This window comes from Nyctibius grandis, chromosome 6 (assembly GCF_013368605.1).
Source record: "Nyctibius grandis isolate bNycGra1 chromosome 6, bNycGra1.pri, whole genome shotgun sequence".
NCBI classification, from domain to species: domain Eukaryota; kingdom Metazoa; phylum Chordata; class Aves; order Nyctibiiformes; family Nyctibiidae; genus Nyctibius; species Nyctibius grandis.
The window spans coordinates 17,429,467-17,450,662 of NC_090663.1; the positions used below are offsets into that span (position 1 = coordinate 17,429,467).

Here is a 21,196-nt window from a genome sequence, read left to right on the forward strand (position 1 = left end):
AAGAAGCTGTGACCTTTCTTTAAAGATGCAGCATTAGATATTCATGGAATCCCTATTACATGAAGAAGAACATGAGAACAACTGGAGAGCTTGGAACAAGAGAAAACATTGAAATTTCATGGCCAGTTGGGCCCCTACCAGGCTTTCGGAGTGTTTAAGGGGAAGCGTTGCATTTGCAATGCCCTCTATAACTAGTGCCTCAAGCGCACCTCTGAATTATTGTGATCCATAAGTAAACAAAGTTATGCCTACACAACAAACAGAGACGTAACAACCACATCCCAAAGCCCAGCTACACTGCTTTAGATCTAATCTAGTTATCACAATCAAAGCGTAAAAACAAAGCAGCAAAGGCTCCCAGTCTCAAGACGAGGACCTGGGCCAGGACTTGGACTTAAGAGCAGTTAGCCATTACCCTTTCACTGTTACTGTCATGTGCTCAGTGAGGGATCTGCCTAAGCTTATCTTGCACTTACACCTACACAGCAAAGCCAAATGTAACTAGTCCAATTGTAGTAACTAACTACATAAATTACACCTCCCTTAAGCCATAATATTTTTTCATTTACATGGGGTTGGCATCAATACCTTCTTCCTACAAGCAGCAACCACCAACTGCTACAGAAATAAATCAGAAGCCACTGATAACCCAGTTCTTATGCACGTTTGTGTCCCACATTTGCAAGAATCTTACTTTATGGAAATCGGAATTTAATACAGTAAATACATTCTTAGTATCCAGAGTTGGTGAACTTGCAAAGAAATGCTGACACTGTACTTCTTTTTTAAACAAATATTACAAAATTGAATTTTATTGAGTTTCACACAAGATGCACTTATAAAATTGATACAGAATGTCATTCAACAGAAAAAAAAGCAATTCAAAGCTTCCTTTAGCAACTGCTAAATAATTCAAAAATAAGATACACCAAATTGACAGATAATCTGAATTTCAATGTGTGAACATCTCCAATTAGTATAAAATACATCAAAATTTAAAGAATTTCAGATTTTTCCCCAGCACAAGTCCTCTTCTTTTTACTCTCATCCCTGAACAGTAACCACAGATTTTGGCCGTTACTGCAGCTACTTTTGATGGGAGAGGAGAGGCTGAAAGACTGCAGCAAGAAGCTCCCACCAGAACAGACCACGCTAACCCGTGTGGCAAAGCTATCTCATTACCAAGTCTGCTCACATATGTGATAACTCTGTCCAGCTGTCTCCACTTGCTGTATGACTGTAGTCCTGCAAGTTTCAGGGATTAGCATATACATTAAACTTTCACATGTTCATAGAAAAAACAAACATTGGCTTTCCCACTCTAACAAATTATGAAATTACCAAAGAGCAAATTTTGTCTTCATTTGTTGAGCACTGAAGTACTTTTATGATACGTTCCCTTGGAAAGTGAAACTGGTGCTTACTTAAATATCTGAAAGGCATTTGAAGTTAATGCTGTCTTTTAACAACAATACATGAAGAATTTATCATTAACTAAAGGGTCTCTTCTTATACAAGTCTCCAGCCTAAGTTTTGAGCTCAAATTTATTCCATTCTTGGTCTGAGGATTCCAAATCATCTTTCATCAATTCTCCCACAACTGCATCTCATGCTAGAAATTAAGAGGCATTGTAATGCTTTAAATGCTCTTTATAGATCTAGTCCATCTACTTAAGTTTGGCTAAAACCAATCAATTAAAATGGATAATTCTGATTTGACTGTCAGTATGAGCTTTTATGAGCTTTTATAGGCATGCTCTCAGGCAAGTTAATACACAGATGTCATTCTTATCGAAGTTAAACCCAAAATGCAGTGCAATATTCTTTGCTGCTGCATTATTGCCGTACATACAGTTCCCACACAACAGTTGCTTGCTGCAATTAACACTGCCTTTCCTCAACATACAGAAGTGCCCCTTTATTATTTTTTCCTACAGCAACAAAAAATCCTCAGCTTTTAAAAATAATTTTATAAATAATTTGCCCTGCAGGACACACAACACAAGAAAGGAATATGCTTCATATTTGCCCAGTTAAGCAGAACCTTCATTACTGTGATCTTTCCTTGGTGTTTAGCAATTAGATAAATAGTATGCAGTAAGTCTCTCATTTAAAGGCAAAATTTTATTCTGATTACAAGATTTTCAAGATACATCTTGAAAGATTTTTGTTGACAAGAATAACTATCTCGACTTACTGTTTTATGTACCAATGCTTTATGCGTTTGTTGATATAAGTACGGGTTTTGAATTCTGATTGCAGATATTTAATAAAACAAAGTAACTGGAAAGGCAAGCTTCCAGTCAAGTTTTCATACATTTCCAGGAATATCCTTACACTGGAGGAACCTTCATGAAAGGTAGTACATTCTGGAAGCGTGGTTTTGTAATGCAGAACAGGATTATGCTTTTTTTCCAGTCTATTTTCCAGAAAAGCGATACTGCAGCTCTGCCACCAGGCTAGAGACTCACGGTCCACCACATTTGCCAAGAGGCAAGTTAAAGATCACTTACTTGACCTGACCAGATACCAAGCCAAGTTACTCGTAGAAAGAAATTAATATTTTTTGCCATTAATAATTTAAGTTTTAAATAAATATTTATGTGCCTTTTTTGGCAACTGTCCATTCTGGTAGCATCTGCTGTCCCAACAGCTCAGTATCCTTAGCACATTGATTAAAAAAAAAAAAAAAATTCTTAGTCAATTCTGTTTCCACAAATAGTAAACCTGTCTATCTCCAACAAGTCTTTCTTTGAAGACCTGTGTTTTAATTCTGAACTGTCTTGGCTTATATCTTTTTCTTCTCCGTCAGGAGTTGTCAGAAATTGATCAGAATTGCTTGTTACAAGTAAAGATGGTATATTCTCCTTCTGATGCACAGGTTGATTGGTAACTGATGTAGATCCATTTCCATCTGTGGAAATTCCTGTTGGAACAGAAGACAATTACAAAGATAATCATTAATTTAACACAGACATACTGATGCATCTATAACATCCAGATGTGTACAAAGCTGTCCTGAAAAAGCGCTGCATCAAATCAGCAGAAGCAACAGAAAATGCTTTGTGGAAGCCACTACCTCTTCTTAGTTTTATCGTAAGAGATTTCCTTTTCTAATTTGGTAGAAGGAAAGAAAATGAATTCTACAGAAGTTCAGATAAGGAGCAAGAGCATAAGCAGCAGATGTTAGGACATACACTGCCTTCTTCTGGTTCACATACTCATTTTTGTTGGCTTAGGCAAAAAGACTTTTGACAGTCATTGCGTGAATCACACAAATATTTTCTAGTGAAATGAAGAAAAGGAATCTGTCTCGCAGGAGCTAGATGTGCCTCATCCTCTATGTATGTACACTAAACCTGGCTTCTCTAGGGATAGCTAATAAATGACTCATGCACTGCTACACACTTTAATAATGCTGGCTCCTAAAGCAGTTCTGTTAAAAGATGTCTATTTTTATTCCTGCCTCTTACTTCAGTGGAATTGAACACTGGCTCTATTAACCAGTAAGTACTATCCATGTATTATTTCCACATTCTGTTAAAACATTTAAGGAATTAAAATGCACATGCAAATGACAAGGAAATAGATTTTTCTTTTTTACTATCTCCTCATAAAGACTGAGTTTTTTCTAAAGGAATCTGAAAAAAACTGACTAATGTGGAGAGTACTGCAGACCAGCCCAAGGGAACATTATTTGTCAGAGTGGCAGCACTATCCAAATTACAGACTTCTTTCTGTATAGCATCTCTTCACAGTATACCATCTACCTCTTGAAGGTACATCGACTACTCTCTACAGTCTTATGCAAGTCAAAGGTACTAAACTTGCATTGAGAAAAAAGAGACAAGTAATGCTAATTGTAGAACCTCGTTACAAAGTATTTTCCAACCCAGCAGCTTCCAGAGAAAGCTGGTCATCCTATAAACGATTACCAGTAAATTAGAACTTCCGTTCTTCAAGAACAAGCGTAAAATTTTATCCTTCAAAATTTTAAACTGTTTCTGTGGACGAGGTAGAAACTCTTAGGAAAATAAACTGACTTATATTATAAGCTGATAGGAAGTAGACCAGATTAATTCCCTCACCCTCCTTCTAGTAAGAGATGGGTTGAGAGACTACTGAAAAAAACTGGTAAGTGGGGCACAGGGATTAACCAATACTGCAGAGCCCAGCAGTAATAATGCAGACGCACAGAAGCTGGGGAAGGTAAAACAATTCTTTCACGTAATTGAGGTTTCCAGTAAAGAAGAGCTGTTAAGAGGTATAAAAATCCCTGGAAAACTCTTAAAAATTGAGCTTTTTCATCACCAATGGAAATTAAGAATATTATAAGTAAAATCAGCAAAGGCTTTTTGATTGCTACTTTTCAATCAAAATCTTTCCATTTGAGGAAATAAGCATCTCTGCTGACTGACCTGGTAAAATTGCTGCTGCTTCAGCTAAAAATAGTCTTCAGGATTTATTTACTGTGAGTAAGTTTAAGGGTCAATCTAAGTAAGTATGACTTATCAAGTCTGATATCCAAGTGTAGTACTAGAATGTTTAATTAAAACATTATCATTATGATAGTCATTTAATGAAATGCAAAAGACATTCAGACCAATTCATATTACATTCTTTCATCATGAAACTAAAGCAACTCTATGAATTTAAGGTATTTAAAAATAAACGTCTGCACCAAGTTTCTGCCTGATGTGATTTGACACAGGTGAGATACAGAGATTTATGACTGAAACACTGACAGACACTTTACTATTGCTGGCAAGACACTGTGACGACTTACATTTCAAGCTGTTCAAGTCTTTGGCAAGCAATAGAGTGAACACAATAAAAGCCTCACTGTTAAGTTCTCTAGGGCTCTCATTTTGCTCTTCACAGAGGAAGATATATAATCCAAATCAGTTGACTGGAACAATGAAGGTTTCTGTTTCCTTCTATAATGTGTAACAGGAATATAATAATGCCCTGTTCCAATTATATATTAACCACTAATGCTGAGGACCTATATGAGAAAACCACGCTGCACAGACTTGAAATGAAGCGAGTGGAGACCAGCTGAAATTCCTATTTGGATTTCCTAAAGCTTTTCATTAATGTGTTCATGACAACTACAAGTAATTATTCCTATTGTGTGCCATGTTTTACATTCATTTCTATAAGAAACACATAGACTGCTTCCTTATTAGACTTCAGCACTGCCAGAGATGATTTGTAAGTATTTACTTATTTGTGTAGTGACATGGTAGAGGGGGCTGGACTAGATGATCTTTAAAAGGTCCCTTCCAACCCAAAAGGTCTTTAAAAGGTCCCTTCCAACCCAAAAGGTCTTTAAAAGGTCCCTTCCAACCGAAACCATTCTATGATCACGATTTTCGAACAACAACATGCTACTGTTCTGATGTTTTTGTCACCTCCACACATCAGGGTGGGATCTTATCAGAGAGATGAGTATTTATAACCAAAAGAGGATGCATGAGCTAAAAGTAATACATTCTATTACATTTACAGACTTTTGTTCACAGCTGTAATATGGTACGATTAAGGTTCAGCAACAGGGTTACTGTGCTGCGAACAATGTCATACATTTTTTGGATATTAAATATAGCGTGAAAGTAATTTTCATTACAGCTGAAAACAAAACAAGGCAGTCAGCCTTACCTTGGGTAGATTTAAACACACTTTGCTGTTTGCCAGCCGGCTTCCCTGGGGTGGCAGTCAGGACAGGGTTGAATAATTTCTCCTCCATTTTTGCCTCCTTTACATATTGACATGATTTCCCCAGCAATACAATACTGTTAAGGACTTTTAGAGATATTAACCTGAAAAAAAAAAAAAGCATTTGTTTACATTTTTGCATTAGCATATTAAAATAACTGATTATTAATACTGCAATTATTCATATTAAAATAATTGCATATGGTTACTGCTGTCTTGGAAGGATTAGCTAACAAATTAAATCCCTTCAATAGCAAGATCAAAAGGTAATTTTCTTTTCCTAACAATTTGTTTCAGATTCAATGCTTTTTTTTTTTTTTTTTTTTTTTTACACAAGGCATCTAGAGAAAAACACAAAGTTTTATCACTGTTTAACAAAAGGACTACAAGGACAGTTAAGCAGCCATTTAATACATCAAATATTTAAACACAGAACTAAGAAGGGCCCTCAACAGTGCAAGTCCAAATTAAATGCACTACTGTTAAAACTGTAGCCTTAAGTGTGCCCAGCCAAGGATCACTAGTGGACTTCAAACCACAAGAACACAAATATCTAGCTTTCAGAAATTACAGGCTCATCATAAAAAGTCATTTTTCACATCACAAAAGACAGTCACTAAAACTCAACAAATCCAGGGAGGCAGCACTGCATTACCATCACAGAATGGGCCAGTTGATGGCAGATTCCTTTTCTGTTATCACTAACTTGCAGCACAAACTTCAGCAAATCATTGAAGTCCCTTTTATACCTGTCTTCTCATTCAAAGAACAGGAAGGTCTCATGTACTATCAAGTGCTTTCAGATTTACAACTCAAATCAGCTTTGTAAAATCTAAATTCCATTACTAGTATTACATGCCACGCAGACCAATGTCCACTGCAGCTGTGAAAGCAGAGGTGAAGCAGGTGAAGGCTCACTACAGAACAACGAAATAGTGATCTATTCTCTGTAGGACAAATATAAATATTCTCTATGCAAATCAACCTGTGTAACAAAAGTGAACCAAACACAGACTCTAAATTCATTCTCCATTCTCTGAAAATCTGGTTATTATGTACATCACTAATAGACTAAAAAGAAGACTTGAAGTGAACATTCACAGATCCATGGAGCAGCTCTAACTGCTTAATCATAAAGTGACCCAAGCACACTTCAGCAGCAGCTTCACTATCTCTCACTGCATTAATGTAATCAGAACTTGTCAAACAGAAAAACAAAGTACACTGCACTTTTAAGGGAATTTTATGCAATACATTTAATTGTAGAAGAAATTTAAGAGAAATAGAAGAATGAGCAGAGCAGACCACTTTCAGTACTCAGAAAAAAACGACATTTTAGTATCCAAGCAACCACAAAGAAGATATCATTTTATACAAGTTGAAAGCCATGATTCTCTACAATTTTATTAGGTTATCAGGGCAGATTTTGTTTCTGAGAGTTGAGAAGCTCTCCTCCATTTTAGTAAGTTTTAGAGGAGTTTTTCCTACACTTTTTATGTAACATGCTTTTGTTCCGAGAGAGTAGGTGTTTACAGCATGATGTGACTCTGATTTAATGAGATCGGAAGTTGAAAAGGCCATAAATCAACACTTTACTGTATCAGTTCCAGCTTCTCATGGAAGATTATGCAAGAGTTTCTAGTGATTCTCCTTTATTCTTTTCTGCCAGTCCACCCCAGGCTCAAATTTCTAACAGCAATGTAAGTTTGCAGTTGTTCAAAATCCTAGAAAAAGAAAACTCAGGTTTCATATGCTGGGCAAGACTCTTTAATAGTGTAACTTTCAGTAGTACAGTTGTTAGATACTAATATAAAACAATGTCCTCTGCATTATAGTCTCACTCCTTTGCCCAGTTAACCGTTTCAGATTTTATCACATTGTTTCTCACATATCTATGCTATCCTAATCTGATGAAAAGCTGAAATTTATGTTCAGAACACAAATTACTTGAAAGATGCAAGAGGTGAGTTAGCTTCAAATCTGAGATCATGCCAGAAGTAAAAAATCCGTTCTCATTTTTCAATAAGGACAAAATAAACCAAAATGTATTTACTCTTGTGTCCTATGCCTTCAAAGCGCAGCATTTAATCCTTCATGTTAATCACATTACTTCTTCCTGCCCTCCATCCTCCAAGCCACAGATACAGGGAAAAAAGCAGGACTGGGCTGTAGCAGTGGAATGGCAGAAGTAGGGAAATATTACATATATTGGGAAAAAGGAAAAACCACTGAGCAGAAAGAAGGTGCTGAGCTTGGTATACCACAGCTTGAATGTGATGATCAGGGGTTAGTGCTTTCACTTATACAGAGCTGGCTTTAGGGGGAAGATGGGCACAGCATGTGGCACGCTGGCAAAGAAATCAAAGTATGGTGCAGAGGAATATGGCTAACATTTTAACATTTGGCCTACATGCAATATCTTAAAGTTCTAGTTATCCAACACTAGAGAGATGGGTCTCTACACTGATGCAGACTACATACATCTGACTAAGATCCACCCTTTTTGCAGGTCAAGGTCAGAGCAGAGATAAGAGTCCACCTATTCATGAAAAATGTAGAGTAATCCCATTCTTTTCATGACATACTGTATAACAGCAACCTCCTCTTCTCTTCCAGTGCACCTGCTGGACCACTGCCCCAGACCTAGAAGTCTTTTACTTCCCAAGTCTTGCTGCCTTCAGTTACAAACACAACTTAGTACGACATTGGAAGAGATATTCCCATAATACTGCAGGCAGGTTCTCTGTGCTGCAGCAATGTGAATCACTTAATTCTTTATGATCAATTTTAGGACAACTCCAGTATCAACTAGTGCTGAGAGACAACAAATGCTGATGCAGTTCAGTATTCAGCTTTCCTAGAAACTGGTCATCCTCATATAGTCTACAGTAAGTGTCTCAAGACAGGCAAACTAGACTGGATTTAAATTACAACTAAATGCATCCCAGAAGTATGTATTGACTGGGGAGAAGTTAAGGATAACACAAGCATAAACTGACTTGGCAGGGAAGGGATACTTGCAAATCATTGGTTTTAGAAAACAAAATGCCATAGGACATAAGATTCCTTAACTAATATTACTTACTGACCCCACCCTTCCCAGAAAGGTGAGCCTTGCATTTACTTTTTTTTTCATATAGCAGTTTCCTAACACAAAGAAATCTTGCATTTAACTACCAGAGACAAGAATTCATGATCTGCTCAGAGCACTTAAACTGCTTATTTTTGTTGGCATATTGAATCTTTAGGTCTCTTCATACCTTGGAATTCAATTTCCCCCTTTATGCAGAGGTATGGTGCTTGTCAGTCATAAATTCTTTCAATCATTTTTCCATTAGTTATTTTCATTACTGAAGTTACTTATTGAGGGCTATAATCCCCCAATGCAGTTACAGTACTTAGGGACCAATCTGTACTCTCAATTTCAGTTTATGAGCGTAAGTGTTTTACATTTACGTTCTCCTGAACATAAACTGTGTTTACACTTATACCTAGAATTATCAGCCAAAGCTTTTTTCACATATCTGACCAAATAATGGTAAATACTTTTCAATTGTGTGCATTTACTTACCCACAGTAGAACAGCACAACACAAACATAAGCTAAGACTCCTTGTACTTTTATTGAGCTTGTTATGACTCTGATGAGCTGTTTTAAGGATAAAAGTTAAACAGTTGAAACATACAGCACACAATTATTAATAGAATATTTTAACAGACATTTCTTATTTGGTAAATTCAAGGCGGAAGTAGAAACACATTAACAGTAATTTATTCTAATGTTCCCCTTGGTAGCGCTAACTATTCAAGATTTTGGTTTGAATAAGTATTATACTAGCACCTAGTTGCAACTTTGCCAAAACTACAGTCCGATAATGTTTCCTTCACCACTGACTTCCAAGTAAAATAACAAGAAAAAAAAACCTCCCCAATAGTCAAGGGCTGGAAGTCGGGCCAAGAGATGCTGATGCAGTAAAACAGAATCAGTGTTTGGCACTATGGAGCATTTTGAACACAAAATTGCTTTGAGGACCAGGCATATGAATCCCAAGTTTCAGTAACAGATGATCCTGAAATCTCAGTTTTACTTCAGTATTTCACAGTTAGGGCTCCAAGTTCCCAATGCACTCCAGTTTGTTTTAAACCTATTAGTACCCAGGATTAACATATCAGAACACAATTAATTTGAAAAAAAAGCATTTTAATCAAATTCTCACTGAATGTACTTTATTCAGTCATAAAAGAAATCATGATTACCATAGTTGTTTTGGTTTTCAGTTTTTTGTTTTTGGGTTTTTTTGTTGTTTGTTTGTTTTTTTTTTAAATCCTGGATAAAAACTAGGCGAAGCCTGTCAATAGTATTTTTCCCCATCTCTATGGGAGAACATTACATTTAAAAGTTAATTCATATTGATATTCTTTCAGGAAAATTATGAATTAGCATCTTTTCTGGCAAAGTAAGGACATATTCCCAGTATTATGATAACTACTGCTTGTCTACATGTGTGTATGAGGAAAGTCAGAGCAGCTATTTACGGAAAACATTCTGCAATAGTTAGTTCAAAACAGAGAACACGTGTACACAATTCCAATAATGAAGTGATTCATTTTATACCAACATGTCCATGTAGCAGGGTCAACTACTTCAGAATCATGTATTCTACAACAGCTCAGAAGCTCAGTGCCCCACATAAAAGAAAACTTAGTCATTAAGCATATCATTACAGGGACAACCACAAAGACTCCTATGAAAAACCTAAAAAAAAACAGTACACTACTGCTAACCTTCTGGCAACCAGCTGCTTTGACTATTCCAAATGAACGAACAGGATCATTGCCAAAAGGAATAAATGTTTAATAAGCACAGATGTAGTTTAATTCCACTGCTACAATTCAAGTGCTTATAAATTCTATAGAATTAATATATATTCGATTTTCTATGAAAGGCTGATAACAGTAACACATTTGTGAAATCACAATTAGTATGTGATATAGGTTATACTGAATGCTAACTCAACCTTGCAGCATCGTTACTTAAGATGATCACTTCATCCTCAAAACATCAAAATGAGCTAGCTATCTCACGGGCATATATTCTCAAAATGAGATCTTATTGGCAGAAAACTGATAGGAAAGATATAACTTACTAAAACAGCCAGTGGAAGAGGAATGAAACCCATTCTTCTGGAAACTGAATCACTATAATCTGTATAGGCCTAGGAAAAAAAGAGGAAGAATAATGAACTATTTATACAAAGGAATGAGCTTATTTTAGCTTGGCACACCCTCTAGATAAGAATCAATCTCTGCTAACAAACAGTATACTGGTATAAAGTGTACCTATTCACATTTTGAAATTCAAATGCAGATAGATGTGCTCTCAGACAAAAATGTAATGCTACCATGACCAGTAAGATTAGCTTCAGTGCTCTAAATCAAGAGCAACTGGAGTATAATACAAATCTCTAAATCGAGAACAATTAGGACACTGAATCCAAGTGCACTATGATAGTTCATCTGTACATTATTACCAGGTTAGAGACTTTTTTGTATTAATTTGACTTTGATCCTCAAATACTATACAGAAAAACCCATAACAGGGATAGAAGTACAATCATCCATTACTCTAGCAATTTTAAATCATTCTAGAAACATCTAAAATTTGCCTCAGGATAATTGTGTTAAAATAATTTTGAAAATATGTTTACATTTGCACTCTGAAAACACAACTACTCTGCATGACAGCTTTCATGCAGTATTGAACGTCATGCCAAAGGTACATAGCACCATATAGGCACTCATTTTTCACAGAGGATCACATGAAAAGTAATGGAGTTTTCACAACTAATAAACCATTTTTTTTAATTAATAAATTATTAATAAATAATTATTTGTAATTGAAGGTGTCTAACTTCTTTAACAGGTATAACTACTGCATTCCTAGCAATAGCTATTAAACATACCCAAGAAAACTACATAAATTATTATAATAAAGTTCATTTAATAGTTAGAGCACTCATCGAGAGCACTCATTAATAGTTAAGAGACTCATCCAGGAAAGGTGCAGTACTAATGAAAAACACAAGTGGTCTGTGCATTCTGTAAATACTCATGCCATAACACTAACAGGAATCGTACAAAAATCCCTATACATCTGTGCATGATGTCTGTGAAGATATAATATAAATTCCTAATGAATACTGCATTTTGATCCAACACAGTTGAAATAAAGCAAAAAGAACAGTAATTTAATTTTATCTCAAAAACATCTTGTTAAGGTTGCTTACTATCTCAAAAATGTCAAAGTAGCTATAACCATCCCCTGACTATAAAGTGTATTTGGAGGAGACTTCTCAACAATATACTAAATAAAGCCTAAACTGACCTGCACAACTAAGAATATAAATCACAAGAAAAATATTCCTTTATGTCTTCCTAAAAAAAGCAGAGAATTTCAGTGCTGTAGGAGTGTAACAGTTCTGTATGTATTACTTTAAGTATTTGTTCCAATATCCCCCCCATAACAATTATGTTAGTTAATACAAGAAAATGCCTTTATTTTCAGGCTTACATTTTTCTGTCGACTGCTAACAAGGTCAAATGCAAGACTGGCTCTGTATTCACTGTAGACCTGGAAAAAATCCAGCACATAGGATGTGTGATTAATTTGTTATACCACACTTTATAAAAGCAAGAGAGATACTAATAAAATATTTCTGTAAAAATATTATAAACACTTATGCACAGGCTGAAGGAGTCAACGCCAGTTTTTCTAAGGTTTAATTGCACCCTTCAACAGACGAGCCTATATTTCTGCAATCAAGTAACTTGCACATATGTACAACAAACAACACTATGCTATGTTTTAGGAACTGAATGAGACTTTATAAAGCATTTACCGAACTTGAGGATCATCAGAAACACAAAGTAAGAGAAATCATGTTTACTTTTTCCCTACAGGTCATAATTTGTTTTAAGCTACATGAAAGGTAGCACTGGGATCAAATTAAATAAATGAGAGAGCTTACTTATATACTAAGCAAGTGATCCCATGAAAAAAGTAAATTGTATCATAAGGTGAATGAAGCTTTTCCTTCTCTTTAAAACAGTGAAAAGCATCTATTTTAAGAATAAGTGGCAGGGCAACTTGCACTGCTGGTGTTAAAAACTTTTGAAAAAGTCTGACCTAGCAACCATAAATCTTTATAACTTCATACCAAAAATACAAAATTTGTTAAATAAACCTTGCAAAATTGTCGCCCCTACTCCCATCCTCCAGCTGTTTCAGCACACTGAAGCATGCTACATTTTTGGCTATCATGACTTCATTATTGCTCTTTTCCACACTCTCTATAGGAAAGTAGGGCATGCATAAATGCCTCTGGCATAAGGGAGCTTATTAAGTACATCCATTAAACTTGTTTCTGCACTGCACAATGTAGTTACTTTAGAGATGCTGAAAATGATAGCATTTCCAAGTTCTGATCTCATTTCCTGAAAAGTGGTTTTAATAGTGAAAAAACGCTATCTCATCTCTTCACAAATTTATCAAGTGCATTTGAATTCACACAACATGCAAGACAAATGGCTAATGTATTGTGCCGCACCACACAAAAAGTAACCTCAACTACTACTTTAAAAGAAGGACTGAATAATAAATATGGCCCAAGAAATTTCAGAAGTGGGAAACTAACAGATAACCTACTTCATATTAGTGCTCCAGGGACAGTGGAAAAATCTACCTCTGATTTCAGATTCTACCTTTACCACACATGCAAGAGCAGAGATTCAGCAGCCTCACAATACCTGTTTTTCCTATAGCTTGAATTTTAACCTACAACCCTTTCTGTAGCTCTGTCTATACTGTAGAACAAGTAACCTTCTGTCAGTTTAACTAGTGATCACTTCACAAAATGATCTGCCAGTTATGGAAATTGGAGTTGTTATTATGTGAACTGTTATACAACACTTTCAATAATTTATGGATCTGGAACTACTAATTTAGAAGCAGAGGTGTCTTAAGTATATTGTATCAGGAAATTACCAAGCTTTCCCAAATGATATCCTATATATGAAAATAAAAATTTTTACATTTTCTGCACTGGAATCAATTTTAATATTTAACAACTTAATTTTAATTTTACTACGATTTTAATATTAACAACTTAAAATAGCACTTAGCATTCCAAACAGGATACCTACATCTGCTGTGATGTCATTGAATTTTGTTATAAAGGCATGTTTCACAATATCCACTGCAATTTCTGAAGCGACCACCATGCAAACATCTGGGAGTAACACCCAAAGATGATCTGAAGGTTGGGAAAAAACAAGTTAGGCCATTTAATTTGATGCCAGTATACAAAACAAAAATGGTAACACTTTTGTTCAACAATGAAAAATCCTCAAAAATCTGGAGAGTCTGTAACTTTACATCACCACTCAGCATATGGTGTGCAAGTTCTCGCTTACCCCATTGTTGTTCTAGAAACTTATCAGTACTATACAATCCCACCACAATTAGGATCAGGTTTTAAAGCCTTTACTCCATAAAGCTTTAGCTCTACTATGAAGACAATATTTGCACGTACTAGATAGTAGGTGTTCAGTATGTACGAGGAATAGAAAGATCATCTGCAGTTTTAGATGCTTAAGGTAAAATTTAAGTAGACTAGTAAACATTCAAGCAAAACACACCACACAGATCAGGGCTTAAAATTATCAAAACAAAGTTTTAATATAATAATATCCAAATTTTATCCAATATTTATTCAATATGGTATTAAAATCCCAAGTATAATCAATATTAAATTATGAATGGAAATTTTCACATATCTATCAATCTCACTAGCTTCACAAAATAAAATTCTCTAGGGGATGCTTCATCCTCAATGTATTCCAAGGAAAGGGAGTGCTGGGAAGAAATCAATTCAAGACGCTACTTGAAACATAACTATGCACGTTTATAGCATAACAGCATAGACTTCTAGCAGAAAGGACAGAGTCACTATTACAAGAAAGCCAGAAATAGAAAAATGAGAATCTAGGGTATCTGACAAATTAAGGTTCCTCAATTAAATTTCCTGGTTACCCTCACCTTTCAGACTGAGGAAAGAAACAAAAGATACAGTTGTTGATAGCACAGGAATTTGACATTTTGTATTTTTCTACCAGTTTACTCACCTGGATTCCATGAGAACTGTTCCATATTTCTTAGACATACAATTAGCAGCAGCACATAATTGGTGAACCTCTCTTTTATATCTAGTTAAAAAAAAAATACACTGTCAACTCCAAAGAAACATTTATTTGCATACATAGGTATCTCCTCATTCTGTCATGTGGTTCTATCATTTATTAAGTCTTGAATTAGACAACCTTTTCCACAAATTATTTCATCAGATTTCAGGGGAGGGGACATCGGGAACCTCACCACAGATGGACCTCTGCAGTATGCTGGGGCCTCACTGGAGGTCTGTCTGACGCTGTGTCAACTCAGGGTTCCCAGCATCAGAAGGGACTTAAGTTGTGACTTGCTATCACCTTTTCTAATACTTTCATAAAATAGTCATCTTGATAAAGTTTGTGCATTTCTTGTGGAATACAAAAAGAACCAGCACCTCCTGGTGTAAAAATGGAGGCAATACACCTGTCTGTCATTTCCAGTTATTAGCAATTTCATTTAGCAATTTCATATTAGAAAATTTCATTTTTCTACAGATCAGAGATATCCAAATTGCTATATACTAGGTCCGTTGAGGCGGGGGGGGGGGGGGGGGGGGTGGGGGAGGGGGGGGGCGCAGGTGGTGGGCAGGGAGAAGTGTTTCAAGACAACTGTTCCTCCTTATTTACAAGGTTCCTACTAGTCCTTCACATTGCCACCTTAAAAGGGAACAGCAGGATACATCATCAGCTCCGTTATCAAAACCATAAGAACTATAACACAAAAGCAGTCCAACTTGAGATGGAGTCCTACGACTTGCCCTCCCAGGCTAGGCAGGGTCTTTTTGTCTACTTTGGTACCCTGTCTCCAGAAATGACCCATACAGCTTGCTTCAGGAAGCACCACATTTTTTAAGATATTAAAAAACCTCTCTGAAATTGTATTATTGAAAAATGGAGTAAAACATAAAACGTAATGTCACCACAAATTAGCAAGTCCGAAGAAGTATTTTTAGAAGACAGAACTATTATGAAATTCTGTGAAGATACTATTATCGCTTGTAACACCCATTAATAGCCTTGACAGTAATTTCTTTGTGGGCAAGTAATCTCCAAATCCGAAGGCTTCATTTCCTTAAGCACCTCAAATATTCTGTGGGGTTCTAACTACTGATTTTAGTCAAAATTGAAAGAAAATAAGGACATGAGAAATAGAAGCGTTCAGAACAACACACAAAGATCGAGCTGGCCAAAAACCGTACTTGACTTGGACTTTGTGTCCAGCAGCTTCTATCATCTCTAACTGACTACAGACCAACGACAATGTTCATGGCTGCAAGTTACTATATTCTAGTATAACAATATCCCTAATTTTAAAAAAGAAGTTTCAAAATACTGGCAAGCCTGAAGGAAGGGAGTAAAAAAGAACAACTCCTCCAGGATAGGGGAACGAAAAGCACACAGAATTCAAGAAGAATGAGACTGCATGCATACATGTAAAAAGGCACATTTTGGGGTGTATAAACTTATCTCTCAGTATGGGCTGGGGAAGGGTCAGAGGAAGCACAAGTTTCCAGAACAGAATAATAGCAGCATATGTATGGGGAAGAAACAAGGAAATCCTTCAGTAAAACAAATTTCAATACCAGAAAAAAGAGGACATAGGTGAAGTCCTAGCCCTAATTTCTCTGTTTCTTGCCGATAACACTCCAACAAGTATGTTCTTCTATGCTTCCGAATTCACCAAATACTGCTCAAATTACCAGAACACAGTACTTTCTGATAAATCTAGTAATGAGATATCACTTGGCACTGTCACCAATGGATTAATATGCAGTCTACCATTCCTTGATCTATATTCTCTATCACACCCATTAGTGACTTGAAAGTAATCACTGAGTTTTCAGACTTTTGCCCAAAAACTCAAAACGTTTCATCCTTAATTTCCCACACTGCATACTTCCACACTGCCATGACACATCATTAATCAGCAATACATAAGACAACACACAGATCCACCTTCAGTGCTTCAGATCCCAGGGAGGCCTGTACAGATAGAAATTCTCAAGTGGGAAGTACGGACCTTAATTCAGCCCTAAACATTAAAGCGTGTCTCAAGCCAGTCCTTCAGAGATTTATTATCTGGTCAGTATCTGTTAGCTCACCAGTCAACAGGATTAATTGAGAAGGGACATCTTTGGCCTTAAACTTCCCCGTATGCTGTAATAATAAACATTTCTCCCCCACTGATTTCTGAGACTGGATGACAGGCAGACACCTATTTTTCCCCCTCTGCTTATTTTTCCTGTTCTCACTGGCCTCCCTTCTAATCTGTTATCTCTGCTGCCACAGCTGTTCAAGGCTTGCTTGGAGTGACAGGAATGAGTGTGGCCTGCTCTTCATCCTCGCCTCTCTCATCAACCAATTGTCAGAGATGCAAGCAAGCAAGAACGGGCATATTACAGCAGCTTCAACAGTAAACCAAATGATTCAGAAATTTGTTTTCATTCTCACCCTCATGGATAAGGGCAAAAAAGGCTTCAGGATATTCAAAACAACCAATGGTAATCACTCCTAAATCCCAATTAAAATTTCAGAATACAAAATATGCAGCAATAATGATTCATTGATGCTGTATATATACATATTTTTTTTAAAAAAAGGTGAGGGGAATTTGCTGTACTGTGTATTGCCACTTCTTAGATGATGTGGTGAACTAAAGAACAAGTGAGGCTACATCACACTTACAGACATCATGCTCTCAAAGAAGAGCAAAAGGAAAGTAAATTACTATATTTGTGAATCTGGGGAAACAGTGACAAGCCACCAGTGTTAGTGTTCAGTTATAGAGGCTGCAGGTACTGGCAAAAGGAAATGTCTCTATTCTGATTTAGCACGATGAAGTATAAACTGGGAAGAAAAAGGGATCTCATGTTCTTCATTCTCCATTATGACAATCCTTAATAACATCGATATAAGCCATTTCAACTTCAGTTTCAAACATATCCCACAAAGTGTTGGCGATAAGCATATCACAGTTTTTCAGTTAAAATACAGCATGGCTTTAACAACCCGTTCCATTATAAGACAGGGTTAAATGACAGTCAAAACAACAGCCTTCAGCTCCCTTCACAAGCACATGATTAAGAAGTTCACTTTCTCACTGCTTATGCTCCTAAGTGTCAAAGAACTGACATCTACCACTAATTCAGATATACTTATCCCCCTGACTGGTCTCTCATCAGCACATACTGAATTCTAATACCCTGCATAAACTCTGCTCTTAATAGGGCTGGCCTTGAAGCCTGGCCACACATCATACTATATACTCCCCATATACACACTCTTTAGACTATTTTGAAAGATGACACCGAATTTGCTTGTGCTTCCATGCATCCACTGGTGGTGCAAATGACTACATATAATTAAATCTTTTCAGCGTCCTTTAAAATGTGTATTTCAGTACATTGAAAAGGGAAAGGAAGAATTGGACATTCCAGGACTTAGTACATCAGAATTCAGTGGTCATGTGTCAAAATCTAACCACAATATAACCTTTTTCCATGAAGATAAGTCATGTGTGCCTATTAGCCGTTGGCATGTGAATAGATGGTGGTAAACATTTCTTTCAAAGCCAGTAAGGCACACAGTGCCATAAATGCAACAGGGGAAAAAAGCAAGATGTACTTTTTTTTCTATTGGTTCTGTGAAGTAAAGCCCCAAAAAAAGACTGTACATAGTCAAATCAGATTTTAAATACTTTCACCCCACTTACATCAACCCTGCCATTCCAATTCGAATGGAATTCTATGCCCATATTAATAACACATCCCGCCCTTCTATAAATCTTTCTGGAAAATGGAGACATTCAGTTTAAAGGACTGATAGCAACAGACCCAAAGTTTAATTGCCAATGTGTCAGAGGGTAACATCACTTTTTAAAAGCATGTAAAAGACTACAGAAATTGGATGTGATTGGAAAATAAAGGATGTTCCCAGGACAGCACTGCATCTAGTATGGACTAGTGTAATTAATTAGCCAACATCTTGATTACTGAACTCATTCAGCAAGGACCTGAGTATCTGAAGAATTTAGATACTTTGCAGTGGTAACTAATATGAAGGGCAGTGACATCCCAGGAACAGAGATCCAGAAGTGGCACTTCTACTCACCTGGGTAGAAAATAGAACACCTAGTTATTTCCTTCCAGATTCCCTGACACATCATACACAAATCCTTAATCAGGAAGGAAAAAAATTTGATCATGTTAATCCCACTGTTTATATGTTTAGATCAAAAGCTGGTTATAAATCGTAGTGTATAAGAAGTGAACCAAGAGCTTTTGATTTACAACTCAGCAAATCCTCAGGAGCTCTGATGACGACTACCTCTTAAAAAGTGACCAGAACACAAGAAAGGATCAAAGACTCAACAAAGAATCATGAAGAAGGCACCGATCTGTCTTAAATGAACTCCTGCCCCCAAACCCCTCATCCTTAGAATGAACAACTGGATTAGAATAATGGTATTAAAAAAAAATAAAGTCACAGGAGAAAGTAGTTTGAATTCCAGACACCAAAGGTAAAAATAACGGCTCTTCAATATTTTGATCGAAGCCAAAGAGACTATTAAATTGGGAATAAAGCAGAAAGAACAGAATTACGAAAAAAAGTAAGAAAGTATAAAGAAAAAACCTGAAGTTCCGAAAGCTTCAGAATAAATACGTTAAAATTTTTTAGAGAGATTTAAAAAACAAGGAATAATCTGGCCAAACAGACAAATGAAGTAAATAACATAATCCACTGCACCTAATGTACTTCATATGAGGTACAATTGTGTTTTGTGAAAAATTTAGTTTAGACACAGCTTGAAATTAAAATAAGACATTTAAAAGCATAAAGGAAGGCAGCATGCTGGGGCTTTCAACAATGATGAAAGAGCTTCTCTTTGTATCTTTCGTTTCCTCATTCATTCATCCTGAACCCTACAAAATTAGCTTACAGATATCTATCTAGAAGAGAGAATATACTATTTAAATTTAGGAAAATATTTCTTCCTGCTACAACAAATCTAAGGTTTTATGTCTTCTGCATAGAAGCTTCTTCCAACAGACACAGTGTTTAGATTGCCTGGGTGTACATTAAATTTCCTAGTAAAAGTCAGGGTGGACAATACGAAAGTAGTTTTGCTGCAGCTGACAAATCAAAGCTGCAGGAGCTGATATGGTTGAAATCACAGATTTTGTAGCTGCAATCTCAAGCAGCTATACAAACCCCAAGATCTTTGTTGACCTCCTGCACCTAAAAGATAACAGGTTTGGTTTTATTAGATAACTGTGTAACCAACATATATCTCATGATCTGTTCAATTAGTTTTTACGTAGATGATTCACAGTTCTTTTAGTCCTGAAGCTTTAATGAATCAGCTTTTCTAGCAGAATTTTAAATAGCTATACAAAAGTGAGAAGGATCACTGACTCCACTGACACTAAGTCCAGAACTGGAAATACTGCTAAAAAGAGTACCGCCACACATCAGCTTGCCATCCACAAGCCAGGGCTGAGCACAATGTCAAATGAAAATGATTTCACAACTTCCAGATCTAAACTGGTAACTTGGTCGCACTTCATATCCTGGTGTCTTACTACATGGTGTCTTCAATACCATGAAGAGCTCGGCAAGGTTCTTCAATGCACAATATAGGACGTGTCTTAGAAAGTACAGTTAATTTCTGTTTTCATGCTTCTATTCACAACATTACTTGCTTCTGAATTCTATTTGTAGAAACTTCTCTTGATCACAGTGTCTATCTTGAGGTCACTGATATCTTACTTCTCTGCTAGTTCATATTCTTGTTTGGATTAACATGTTAAATAAGAAGGGAGTTTCACCTACTCATGACAAGTTCCTCAGATGTCTCTGTAAGACCGACCTTACTTCCGCACCCCCACCAAGAATTAGTATATTTAGCTTCTGTGTACTGATCAGCACCTTTTCACTGAATTTAAACCACTTTTGAGACAAGGGTAGTATTTTGAGCAGAGCCCCAGAAAAGGTGGGGCAATGGGGCATCCATTCAATCTGTCTAAGCTACTGTTACCATTGTTGGCCTACAGCAGAGACTGGAGACCTGAGAAAACTGCTGGAAGAAACTGAGAGAAAGGTGGGAAATGTATGGGGGAAACCTACATTTAGTGCTTTGTTTTAGCAGTTTAGTTCAGTCCAGGCGTGCAGATTAAGCATCTTGTGTTCTAGGATGCACAAGGCACTCCAAAGTCTAACTGGAATCTCAGTCCACAGGGCCAGACCAGCCTTAG

At 36.4% G+C, this 21,196-nt stretch overlaps 1 protein-coding gene across 4 annotated transcripts in view; it reads right to left on the bottom strand.

Moving 5' to 3' along the window:
• Positions 1-848: 848 nt before the first annotated feature.
• Positions 849-21,196, bottom strand: part of TAPT1 (transmembrane anterior posterior transformation 1) — a 50,493-nt gene continuing 30,145 nt past the window's right edge. For 2 of the 4 annotated variants that reach the window (XM_068403984.1, XM_068403985.1), the window contains 7 exons: positions 14,901-14,981; positions 13,920-14,029; positions 12,289-12,348; positions 10,865-10,933; positions 9,290-9,366; positions 5,662-5,822; positions 849-2,926 (listed from right to left, as the gene is read on the bottom strand). In XM_068403984.1, the coding sequence (XP_068260085.1) occupies positions 2,697-2,926; positions 5,662-5,822; positions 9,290-9,366; positions 10,865-10,933; positions 12,289-12,348; positions 13,920-14,029; positions 14,901-14,981 (788 nt within the window). In that variant the 3' untranslated portion in view covers positions 849-2,696. The remainder of the gene's footprint in view (positions 2,927-5,661; positions 5,823-9,289; positions 9,367-10,864; positions 10,934-12,288; positions 12,349-13,919; positions 14,030-14,900; positions 14,982-21,196) is intronic. The other 2 variants (XM_068403988.1, XM_068403987.1) reach the window with 1 other exon arrangement.